Source organism: Zeugodacus cucurbitae, chromosome 2 (genome assembly GCF_028554725.1).
Source record: "Zeugodacus cucurbitae isolate PBARC_wt_2022May chromosome 2, idZeuCucr1.2, whole genome shotgun sequence".
Taxonomy (NCBI): domain Eukaryota; kingdom Metazoa; phylum Arthropoda; class Insecta; order Diptera; family Tephritidae; genus Zeugodacus; species Zeugodacus cucurbitae.
The window spans coordinates 30,904,963-30,918,129 of NC_071667.1; the positions used below are offsets into that span (position 1 = coordinate 30,904,963).

Here is a 13,167-nt window from a genome sequence, read left to right on the forward strand (position 1 = left end):
CATTGTTATTCATGGCGCTTGCGTCGACGGCTGTTAAGGGCACAGATTCCGCTGATCTTGGCATCGAGTTAGACTGATCGGTGGTTTTGCTATTGAAATATTCATGTGTGTGGTTCCCCTCTTTCAATGTGTCGTTTAGTAAATTTAATTTGGAGTCAAATATAGCTGGTTTTTGTAAAAGTTCATTGTAGTAGTAGGCCGTGGTACGCGGTTCGACTGTGTGTGGCGTGCGTCCAATATTTCGCGAAGAGGCCGTGTAAATGGATCCACTGCTTCTGGTGTTATTTAGGCTACCATCACAGCTATTGATCATTGAGAGACCGTTAATAGCGGAGGTTATATTTTCTATTGACATACTATCCTGACTTATAGCGCTTTCGCGATTTTGTTCACCGGACAGGCTTAGTAAATTTGGTTGGGAGCTGTGGTACTGTGATGTTACTTTATCGAGGGATGCATTATTCGCGTCATTCGAGTGGTGCACACCGGAATACTTTGTGGCTAACCCACCAGGCATAGATAAGGATGGCTTTATAATTGGTACAACTTTGTAAAAGCAATGTTGCTGTTTTAGCTTACCAGCAGCTGGCGTATTGGGAATGGAACTATAATTTATTTCGTGGCTTAATGGCGGCGGACGTGGTGGTGTTAGAGATCTTTCGTTCGTTAATAGCGAGAAGGAATTCCGACGGTTAATGGAATAACGGGGTACTGAAGATGATGTAGGACGACAACAGGGAAAGTTACATGGTGGTGCGATATGTGGAGGGAATATCATTTCATTTGGAGATTCTGGGAACTATGGAGTTACGGAGGGGATGCGAAAAATATTTGGATTGTTAGAAAATTAATAGTTACCTCAACCAGTTAAAATAGATAATGCATTAATTATACTACATATGTTCTATCAAATTATTGATTATGGCTTTAATAATACGCTATTATAAAAATAGTCCTATAATTTGTGTGTTTCCATTGCTGGATCCATGTATGTATAGGATGTGCTCAAACCAGGCAGAGTAAATGCAACCATCCATCTGAGCAACAATATTTTATATTCTTGCGATCAAAATCTTGCACTTTCTCTAATAATTTTGTTCAGTGGAAACATGCTCGTTATTAACATTATCGCTTTTTCGTTTTTTACTCTTTTATAGTGCAAAGGCTCTTCAGCATTTACCATCACATTTGTATCGTTTTGGCTAATTAATCAATCGATTCAAGAATCTGCATTTAATTGTTAGTAAGCATATTTCCCAAAACCATTTTCCACCGAAAATGTAACCAAGGAGATAGACACTGATGGACTTGTAAGTACGTTTCTCCGAAACACCAATTATAAAGATTCGTTAACGTAACATTTATAATTATTATATTATATAGTAAATAATAACGGACGTATAAAGATCTACTATTAAATTATTAGTAAGATAGTCATATTTTACAATATACCAGACATTAAAATTTATTATGCAAACGCTATATTGAATCATTTCTTTGTAACTCAAAAATCTATTTGTAATTCTTTAATATTTGAGAAATTAGGTAGATATGTATGTGTCAAACTAATATCATTGATTGCTATATCTGTATCTATATTCATGTAAATAAATTATTTAAAATAACACTACATTAAATAATTTTACGAAATTGATTAAAATATGGTAAATTACTTCCAAAGATTTTCTTACCTTTGACTCAGACATCCACACCGCCCCACTTTGTTGTAGATCAATTGCGTCGCGTAGCTTTCGATACCACGATTCCTCATCATTCAATACAATCTGGGTGCTGAATATATGCGACCAAATACGTTCGAGTTTTTGGCATTGTTCCAGCAATTTCTTCGAGCTTTTGTGTGCCGACTTCGGTAATCCATGGCGCAATTGTTTTATGACATGTTTACTGTCCGTTTTCAAGAATATAACAATTGGATAGAATTGCGCATAGTTTAGGCGATCGACCGCGTTTGGAGTTATGTCCAGTAGTGCGTGCTTGCCGCGATCCATTATATCTCGTATATTAGACAACCGCACTATTCGACATTTGGAATTCGATTTATCGTCATCTTGTAGAGGTACAGAAAATTTGTCGGCAAAATCTTTAGCAAGTTTTTCACGTGCCAAATCAGATATTGGACCGAAAAGTACCAACGGTCGAACGAATCCGGGATGACGTAAAACAACTCGTTCATATGCAGGGAACTTTGATATGCTGTCAGCGAAAACGACATCATCCCAATTTTCTCTAGAAAGGCTCTTAGAACGTCGATGAGTAGACCTGATATGTATAAGTAAATATTAAGATACATAACATTAACTTTTATGAGTATTTATACACAGACCCCTATTATGAGTTTGACTCGACATTATATCCGTATTGAATCCGCATTGAATTCAACTCACAATAGGGACCATAATTTAATAATGTACGTAAAACTTCCATTCGAAATATACAATATCGAATATTAGCAGTAAATAAATTTGTTAAAAATAAATGAAATGTACCTTCTTCTTCTAAAGAAATTTCCTCGAGATTCATTTGAATTCATTTCCTTCTTATTTGCATTAAATTGTGCAGTTGCCAACTCTTCAGCTCGCGATTTATTGGGTATAACACCGCGTTGCATCTCTTGGTGCCCTCTACCTATTTTCAGCACTTGCCATGAGCCAACAACACCATTGTGTAGTGTATCGATTACACGAAAAACATCTCCTGCTTTGAAGGGCATTTCACCTTTCGATGGATTGTCACAGTGAAAGTGGGTTTTAATGTGGAAAGAATCTCCACGTTGGTTCGTCACCACTTCATCATATTCTTCCTTACAAAATTGAACAATTAAATCGATACGATCTTGCAAGCTGAGCAGAAAAAGAACTGCCTCTTCACGAGTTACACCATGCATGTCCATATCGTTAACTTTCAGTATCTTATCGCCAGGAGCAAGTCCCTGCAAAGAGGCTGGGGAACCAGGTTGAACGGCAGTTACAAATATTCCAGATTCGTTTCCACCCGTCAGTCGTATTCCCACACTCCCCTCTTTTTGGAACGATATAAATCGTGGCTCTGACGATTGCCTCGGATGTGACAATTGTTCTGACTCGAAAATTTGCCGACGTGTACCATAAAAGTCCTCTGTGCTGCCATTACCGCTGCCACGTGGAGGTGGTGGTCGTGGCGGCTCATCGGTTCGTGTACGATTACCATTTGGAGGGGTTACAGGGCGGTCAAGCTGTGAAAGTGAAACACCATCCATGATGGGACCACGTGAACGGCCTCGCGGCGTTAGGTTACTTTTTTCATCATTTAGTCCATTCGTTACGCCATTCATCATCGAACGCGTCGGCGGTTGAACATATAAATTCTGTGATGAGTAATTCGCTCCTCCCAAATATGGATCATCCAAATTATTACTGCAATTGGAAATCTGTGCTTGGTGACTGACATATAAATTCGATTGTGTTGCTGAGTTATTTAGTTGATTGGTCATTGCTGTTACAGCCTGATTCGTAATATCGCGTAGAACCACCAAGTTTAGGCGCTCCTTACAGCCATCGATGATTTTTTTGGCCTCTTTTAAATTCATTGTATCTCCACAATTTGTGTTATGTATTCTTGTAATTACATCACCTTCCTGTAGTGAGTAGCCATTGGCCGTTAATTGGTCGCGCGCTTTCGTTGAAATTTCCTTGATGAATAATCGGCAGCCAAGCACAATGCCATAGTCCTCTTTTTTATTACCTTTGGAGAGTGTAACTTTGATGGGTTGCGCTGTATTGTTTTGCACAAATGCAGTATTCGTGGAATTCGATTGACTCATGGTGTTCGGTATTGAACTCGCTGGGGGAATTTGTGCGCCATTTACATTCGACGCAGCCATTCCTACCGAGCTCATGCTATGGGAATGATGATTCTGTGCAATGGCACTTATAGGCACTCGTCGTTTAACCACAAGCGCCACGGTGTTTCCGCTATCCCTTAAGACTTGTACAGCAGTCGCATATTCTACATTCTCCAACGACACACCATTCACCGATATTATGCGATCGTTAACTCTATAGATAAAATTATGATACAAAAACGTTAAACACACATATATGCATATGAGAAAACACGTATTTACATATCTACGAATGTTTACATGTTTGTAAATAAAAGTTTTTAAAATAAAATAAAGCTAAGGTAGGCAAATCAAATTATCGCCCTAGGCGTTATGAGCAGACACTAATGAGTTCTGGAAACTTTAGTTGTGGAAAGTAAAACTAATGAAGTAATTTTCTCAAAATATTTAATCATTGACCAAGTCTTATTCTCATAAAAAAGATTTACAAAAAAAAATTACTAGCAAAAGTATTGACAGTTTATATCCAGTTTTAATAAATTTAGTTCATCATCGTTTAATTTATATCAATTCAAGTATGAAAGCTTTGCATATAATACTTCAAATTTTTAAATATTTTTTTTAATGGAATGGAATTATTAAGGGTCATGCTTTCTAAAATTAAGAAATCCTACACATCGGGGCATTCACAAATTGTATACACCTCCAAAGAGGTGAGGAATTTCGATGATGAGAAATTTTTTTTTTTTTTTTTTTTCAATATTTCTTTATTTATTGAATCTGCTTTGTTTAAAGCGTAACAATAAGTATTAAAATCTTAAATCTATTTACAACTAAGTAAGCTCAAGAATGTGTTTGAGCTTTTTGGCAGAACGCTGCTCTTTAGTAGGCAGGTAGATCTCTTCTTTTTAAACGAGTTTGATTGGAATGTACCAAGGCGTTTGCCAATGGGTTTGGATGTTCATGAAGTTTAGAAATATATTTCTTTCTGCTGTCCTCTATTTCCTTCTTTACCATAGGAATATCAAGATCCTTATGGATATTTTCATTACGCATGTACCATGGTGAACCCGTTATTGTTCTAAGCATTTTAGATTGGAATCTCTGAATTATATCAATGTTGGTTGCACAGGTCGTACCCCACAGTTGAATACCATACATCCAAATCGGTTTTATGATTGCATTGTATAACAGGACTTTGTTGTCTAGGCTAAGTTTAGAATTTTTGTTTAGAAGCCAATTTAAATTTGCTGCTCTTAACTTCATGCAAGTTACTTTACTCGCTATATGTTTCCGCCACGTAAGCCTTCGATCCAGGTGAATCCCAAGATAAGTTACTTCATTCGCTTGGGGTACTAATACATTGTTTATTTTAATTGTCCGACATGTTTCTGGCCTTAGAGAAAATGTAACATGCTTGCATTTTTGCTCATTAATTTTTATACGCCAGTTGGCTAGCCATTCTTCGACACAAGTTAAGTGCTCCTCTAATACTCTTGATGCTCTAATGGGGCATTTGTTTCGGCTTACTATGGCTGTGTCATCCGCAAAAGTGGATGTCAATACGTTGTTAGCTATTGGAAGGTCTGCTGTATATATTATGTACAGGGTGGGGCCTAATACACTGCCCTGAGGTACACCGGCCCTTATTGCTCGTTCTTCGGATATAAAATCTGCTACTTTAACCGTAAATTTCCTATTTCTTAAATATGACTCCAATGTTTTATGCAATTCGTAAGGTAAAACGTTTTTGATTTTTCATAAAAGGCCTTCATGCCAGACCTTATCGAACGCCTGAGCTACATCGAGAAAAATAGCTGAACAGTACTCTCTGTGCTCGAATGCTTTCCTGATTTCGTTTGTAATTCTATTCACTTGCTCTACTGTGCCATGTTTTGCACGAAACCCGAATTGATGGGTTGGTATTATATTATTTTCGTGGAGGAAAGGAGACATTTTTGATAGTAAAACTTTTTCGAATATTTTGGAATGATGAGAAATATTCGCGAAAGAGTTGAAAGCAAATCGAGTTTGAGAAGTGTTTCGACAATTGGAAGAAGCGCTCATATAAGTGCATATATCGACTCGGAACTATTTTAAAGGCGACATAATTAATGTAGACAAGTGAATAACTATATATTTTTTTTCAAAACCGCAAGTTATTTTTTGAACAAACCTATATGTATAATATAATTTGTACCTCATGACATGTCTAAAAAAAAGCTCTCGTCGTACACAGCACAACTCAAAATTAATTTTTGAAATAAACACGTTTAAAGCTTTACATTCAAACTGACGTGGCCTGATGGGCGCAACTTTCAAAGGTACTCTGATCGATTTGCAATTTTTGGATAATATATTAAACATATTGTAATATTTAATAAGACAAACCCAACTACCGCTAATGGAAAATTTGTATGTGTTTTGGAAAAAAATCACGTTAAACCTTTTTCATGAATTATTAAGGTATTGAATCTACTTATTACTCTTGGTATTCGATTAATCGATTAACCGAATTAACCGAATAGGACATTATTCGAATAATAATATTCGGTTTGCACCATTCGGGTAGTCGTAAGTTGTCGACTATTCGATTAGCCGCTCATTTCCGACTATTCGGTTAACCGTTCGTTGTCGACTATTCGAATTGTGAAAGTTCATTAAATTTCTATGTTTATTGAAAAATGTGAGACTCATGAAAAATGCGCACAATTGACATTTTCACAAATAAAAATAAACAAAAATCAAAGGCTGCTTGGATTTCAAACAATTTTCATTTATTCAAATGCTCGCAGCGGAGCAACTATTCGAATAATCGTAGTAGAACGACTATTCGAATGGTCGTAACATAGTACTAACCGGTTAATATTCGTACGAACGGTTATAAACCGGATATTCGAATAATCGGTTTCCAGGTTAATCGAATAATTTTAAGAGCACTAGTATGCATTCATAGTGTATATGTGTGTAGAGAAAAAATTCCGCATGGTTTATTTTTAGTAAAAACCAAAGACGAATTAATAACGACGTTCCAATAAGCGTATATAAATACTTACATAAATATTTTTACTGTATTTCAAAAGATTTGGGCTAAAACCGAAATAATAGAAAAGGCAAAGTATAACGGCTGACAAAGAGCGAAATATAAGAAAGTAGAATTCGGGCTAAACACCTATAAGAAAGCGATGGTACATATATACATATGTATGTATGTTTGTACATGCGTATTTTAGATTCAGGGATTTATTCTCTTAACTTAACACAAATATTACAAGAAATACCTACAACTATTGTAGTAAAATCGAAAACAACTAATTGCGAACACCTGAATAACTAAAACAGGTTGATGACTCTACATAACAGTTATTATAAGATCTTCAGTACAGTTAGTTTCTACATAATTCGAAAAAAAAAAATAAAATAAATAAAAAAAAATCTAATAGGAGTGTGACAAACATGAAACAAGTAAATAAGTATGTAAAAAATATACTAGACAAATGCTACACAAAATGCACTTACTGCAAACGATCTTCAGCAGGACCACCCTTTAAAACGTCGCTTACAGCTATAGATGGATCGCCGTTAGCAAAATGCGGATTGTCGCGACCGCCTGAGACTGCAATGCCGAATCCATATCCCGGAACACGTGTCACAGAAACTGTATGGTATTCCCATGTTGTACGATCACCCTGTAAAAATATAAAAAATTTAAAATAATTATTAATAGATGCACAAAATCAAAATGCGTACAGACTTGTGTATATGTACATTTGCATTCATAACTGCTTAAAGTGTGCATGTATAAAAGAGCGGAAATGCATTGCTCTTCCGCCAAATAAAAAAATGTAGCCGAGTATTCGATGTACATATACATATGAATACATACAAACATACACGCGCCTACTTGAAATTACAACTGTATAGAAAACTCCGTTAAGTGGTAGTGTGAAGTAGTCAAAAAGGCCACACATTTTAAAGTATAATTGTTTATAAAAATTTTCTTTTAAAAAATATATAAAATTTAATTACAAAATGTTTGACAATTAGACATTTAAGCCAATACTACTATCAATACATACGTTTTGGAGAATAAGTACATATGTACATATATGACATTGTTGTAAATAATATGAGGAGTAATAATAACGATCCGCATCAAATTTTTGAATATTTTATTCAACTGAATTTTTTAGATTTGTCTAGATAAATAAATATCCATATATAAAATAGTTTTTAATATTCGAGATCATTATATTTAATTGTGTGCGATCAGAATTAGTACAACGGTATGTTACGGTAAGTTGTTGTTTCAACATTAATATATTACACTATACGACAAAATATAATTTTTTCTGGGTATTGGACCAAACTATTTTTTTCGGGAGATAGAGTCATTTGAAAAGAGTGTATACTTTGATTCTGAAGTTAGCCTCCAAAATCGAAATAATTGATTTCGAAGTTCGAAAAATCAAATGTAGAGATATAATCGACATTTCCCTCTTAATTCAACGGTGTATGCAACATTTCGTTCAAGCTTATATGACATATGATATGAAGGGTCAAAATGTTATATTCAAACAAAATAAAAAATTATATATCGAAAAATGCTGGATCCCTTACAACATCTGAGCTTCACGGAACAGTTTTATATACCATTGAATTAAGAAAAAAATTAGATTATATCCATATTTTGTATTTTTTAGTAACTATATCCTCTAATTAATAATATTTTTCTTTATAGTCCCTTTTTCGAACTTCGAATCCAAATATTTCGGTTTTGGAGGCTAAATTTGAAAATCGAAGAATACAATTTTTTTTACTTATGGCTCATTCTCCCGGTAAAACTAAGTTTGAACCAATACTCAGCCGAGTGTTGTACAGTGTTATGACTCCTCAACTATTATTACTATAACACGAGAAACGGAAAACTTATCATATTGTAAACAGCTTGGAGTTGCATGTAAAATTATCAAAAGTCTTGTTAAAACACCTAATGTGATTTCATTGCACAACAATTTCACTATATGCACTACAAACTAAGATACGGCGAAAGAGATGAAGAAAAACATTTAAATATTTACACATATTTACATCAAGATGCAGTTTGCTTACCACAATATTGTTTGGAATATAGTCTGGGAATTTCATTTTCATGGAATGCGAAGTATCAGTGATGAAATAACGTTCAAACTAGTATCAGATACAAAACTATTTTAATGATTTGCCCTTGCATTTTGAAAGAAGTAGGAATCTATGCTAAAAATGCATTTGCTGCAAATATGCATTCATGTATTTATGATGACACGGCACATGCCTCCGAAGAGGGCTTCGCACAGTCAATAACAAGAATGATTATTATATTATTAAATTATTACTATTCACATTTAACCACTGCTATTTGTACGTAAACTATTTGTGCTTATTTTGTAAATTCAATTCATTTATGATAAAGTTGTTATGCGGCGAAAGCGAATGGTTGTTTGGTAAATACACGCACGAAACAGCCGCCTAGACGAAAGGTACGCTTGTGCTCACACACTGAAACACGATACAAAACTAGATGACTCGCTTGCTTGCTGTGTGGATTGAGCCCACAAAACGTGGAGAACATATTATCCATTCATATTTGTATGTGTGTGTGCGTGTGTGTGTGGGTTGTATAAGTATTCATACAAATCCAAGCGAATGCACTACAAAATGGAATGTTGAAAAATAACGTTGAGGAAGCAGTAACGCACATACTCTACGTTATATATGTATAGACGTAGAATGAAATGTAAACAAAAATGTGAAGAATAAAATCAAACAAACAAAATGATACTCAAATGCTCCCGCTTCATGTACATACACACATACACACACCCACATGTGCGTTTTTATCTTCGTACTTTATTCAACTTCATTTCTACAAGTCGTCAGTTGTTACACATCTACATACACATATGTATGTTTAGAGCGTATGTTTGTGCTTATAAATACCTACCGACAATTGTACAATACCAGTGCTGCATATTGGAATTACATACGTATATACATTTGTCTACATTGACTACATCGTATACCCATACATCGGCACTAGGGTACAATGAGGGCCAGTGAAGTAGTCATTCCACATTCTTTAGCGGAATAAGCGTGGTTTATTTACCTATTGTGTGCGTGAGTGTGTGCAATCAATAGGTTTTTATTTTTTTATTTTTGTATCAAGTATTGTTGATTTAAAACGACAATTTTACAGTTCATGCCTACATATGTATGTCGGTACCATAGGTACATGTAGGTGTATATGTGTATATGCATGTAGATTTGTGACCTTTCGTTTAACTATATTATTGGTAAAATTTAATTTTTTTTACACATAAGTTAAAACTACCACAAATGCATATGCACATAGCAATGCATAAGCCTATATTTTACGGCTTTTGCTGTAAGTTTATTTACCTAATAAATTGTATTTATAAAAACTAATACACTTTCGTTTGTCTACCGATCTTTCTTTTTTATATTGGCGATCCCTTTTATTGTACTAAAACATACATGCATCTGTTGAAGCCATGATTTAAGCAACAGTTTAATCTTCTAAGCTAGTTGAGTAAGGTCTTTACGAAAATTTCAGCGCAATGCTTCGGTTGATTATATCGTAAAAATTAATGTAATTGAAACATGTTTGATAAAAATTAAAAAAAAAAGAAAATTGCATAACATACAAAAACTGTCATTAGTACTTTAAAAGACTACAATGTTAAGATATGTAGGCAAACACTTAACAATTTTGATCCTTTTCTTCGTTATCATCGTATTGCTGAAGACCTAACTAAAATAGGTGGTGCCTCTTGTGACCTCACAACCGATGTATCATTTCACAACCAACAAAGAGATCGTTTGCTTTACGCGTAATTACGCTATAGAAGCACAAATATTTACTTTCACAAAGTGATTGAGAGCATTACTCGCGCTTATATACTTTTCGTATTATGAACCTGTCATAAAACAAACCACACATAGGAAATTTGCATAAGAAACTTTGTCAGAATTGTGTTTTGCATGAAGTTCTTAATAGTTTAAGCACGTCATTGAACATTACATTGCAAAAGAACGAAATGCATACATACATGCATATGTATAAGTATGCTAAAACGTCAAACGCTCTCAGGCAACAGTAAAGAAGTCACGCAATTTTTCGCAACAGTTCAGGCTCAGCTGCAGGCATCAACGCTAACAAGTTATGAGTGCATTCATATCGGTCACATTAATATAAACATGCTCAAGCAATAGATATATGTATGTGCATATATAGATATATTTACTCACTTTTGAATTGCCACTTGTGTGTACAGTGAATGAAAGCGAGCTCGTAAGATAAACATCGAGCTAAATAGAAGCTTTTAAGTATATTTCTGAAAGCATAAGAACCCTCCCATCAGCACATTTTTACAAGCCGATAGGCGTGTTAGTTTAAATGTACTTATGGTTGTGCCACTCATCGGATTACGCGCAGTGCAATGTATATGTATTTAAATAGCACAGTGAGACCACGATACAATCAATTCAATCAAATTTGTTAAACAAACACGAAATACAAGTTAAATGAAAAAATTAATGTTTAGAGATGTGTGTGTTTGTGCAATTCTAGTTATATGAGCACTTCAAAAAAATCCCAATCATTAATAGAAATCAATTACTGAACTTGTATAATAAAACATTATTTTCTAAAAACCGTTCCGAAATTTCAATAAATGTTGTACATTTTTGTATTTGCCTTAGCACAAGTTCGAAAGTAATGATTGCTTATGAAAAAGTACTACAAATAAAATAAACCAAATCAGTGCATTCAATCTAGCAAATATACTAGTTCCGATCCATAATAAACGAAACACTTCTACGGAATGTTGGTATACAGTAAACAAATAATACAGTAAATAACTGATAATAGTGGATGGTGTAGATCCAAATTAAAAATTAAATTTACACAATTTAAGTGGCCCATTTTTTATATTGTCACTAATCTAACATTACAGTTTATTAATATGAAAAGGAGTCCGGAAAATTATAGGTGACATGATTTCATCCGAATTAAGCCTACATTATTATTTATTTATTATTTTACCTTTAAAGGTTTTACATCTAGTACTGCTGTTCCGAAACAGTGTAAAGTTTGAAGGATAATCATGTAAGAAACAATATTAAGGGATTACAACATAGGAAACACATATGCAGTGTGCAAAAAAAGTTTACGAACAAATCTTTTTCAAACATTCATGGTTTGAATATCCAACTAAAACAAACCGTAATCGCAATTTTTTTTCATACAATCATCAACGATACTATTATTAGGTCTACAGCTTTGCTTCCGCCGTTTTTTTTTTTTTTTTGTAAATTTAAGGCTTTTTTTCACTTAGGACAGCCTCACCGTACGTATCCGAAAGCATTCGATGAGCCGCCTCAGCCGCACTTTTCTTGGAATTAAAAAATAAAAGCAAATTTCCCACAAATGTCGAGAATTCGGCTCAAAAAGTGACATTTTCAGTTGAGAATAAGTTTGGGATGCAAACAGATCTCTACAAATATTTTGTTGGGTTAATGTTGACACAAATGTCCAAGATCGATATAAAACGATTTAATCGACCAGTGCTTGACCTTAGAGACATCTATTGGAAAACGGCGGAAGCAAAGTTGTAGACCTAATAATATTAAATATTTGACGTTATAATGCCCTTCATTTCTTCCAGGAATTCAATACTGTCAAAAAAAATCTGAAAATCACACCAAAAAAGATTACGTACAGTCCTTGTTTGGTTTTTTTCGCGTTTCCGAGAAATCTAACGGTAATCTATTATTTGTACTTGAAACTATGCAATTGCTTAAAAGATGTCGCAAGATAATTTTAAATTTTTGCAAAAGTCAAAGTGTAAAGTCGAAATCACGTGTATTCACTTTAATAAAATTAAAAGTATGTGTCTATGTAGTTACAATAAGTTGTTTCTTAAATACATTATTTTTCCTTATTTTCTAACAACTTTCCTTTTCGACTTGTACTTTTCTGTCAACTAAGTTTTAATAAAAACTGGCATAAATCTACTCATGTAAGCTGATCGAAGTTTTGTTTACTTGCTGGTTTTCAAAGTTTTCTCTTCCAATTGTTAATTTGTCAGCGTTGCTTAACGAAATATTGTGTAGGTACTTGAATAATAATTAGTTGAACAGAAAGAAAGTGAATACAAGTTGCTTTTAAAACACTAACCCAGTTTTTTCATCATATATTGAGTTGCCTTCGCTATACCAATGCCAAGACGTTTAATGGTGAAATCTATGTATTAGACTAAACGCAG

General features: G+C 34.2%; 1 protein-coding gene across 12 annotated transcripts in view; it reads right to left on the reverse strand.

Annotated features, from left to right (window-relative positions):
- Positions 1-13,167, reverse strand: part of LOC105215715 (tight junction protein ZO-1) — a 54,898-nt gene that overhangs the window by 11,535 nt on the left and 30,196 nt on the right. For 10 of the 12 annotated variants that reach the window (XM_054236154.1, XM_011189769.3, XM_011189768.3 and 7 more), the window contains 3 exons: positions 7,361-7,530; positions 2,508-4,055; positions 1,692-2,280 (listed from right to left, as the gene is read on the reverse strand). In XM_054236154.1, the coding sequence (XP_054092129.1) occupies positions 1,692-2,280; positions 2,508-4,055; positions 7,361-7,530 (2,307 nt within the window). Of the gene's footprint in view, positions 1-1,691; positions 2,281-2,507; positions 4,056-7,360; positions 7,531-8,953; positions 9,400-13,167 lie in introns of those variants that run through there. The other 2 variants (XM_011189774.3, XM_011189773.3) reach the window with 1 other exon arrangement.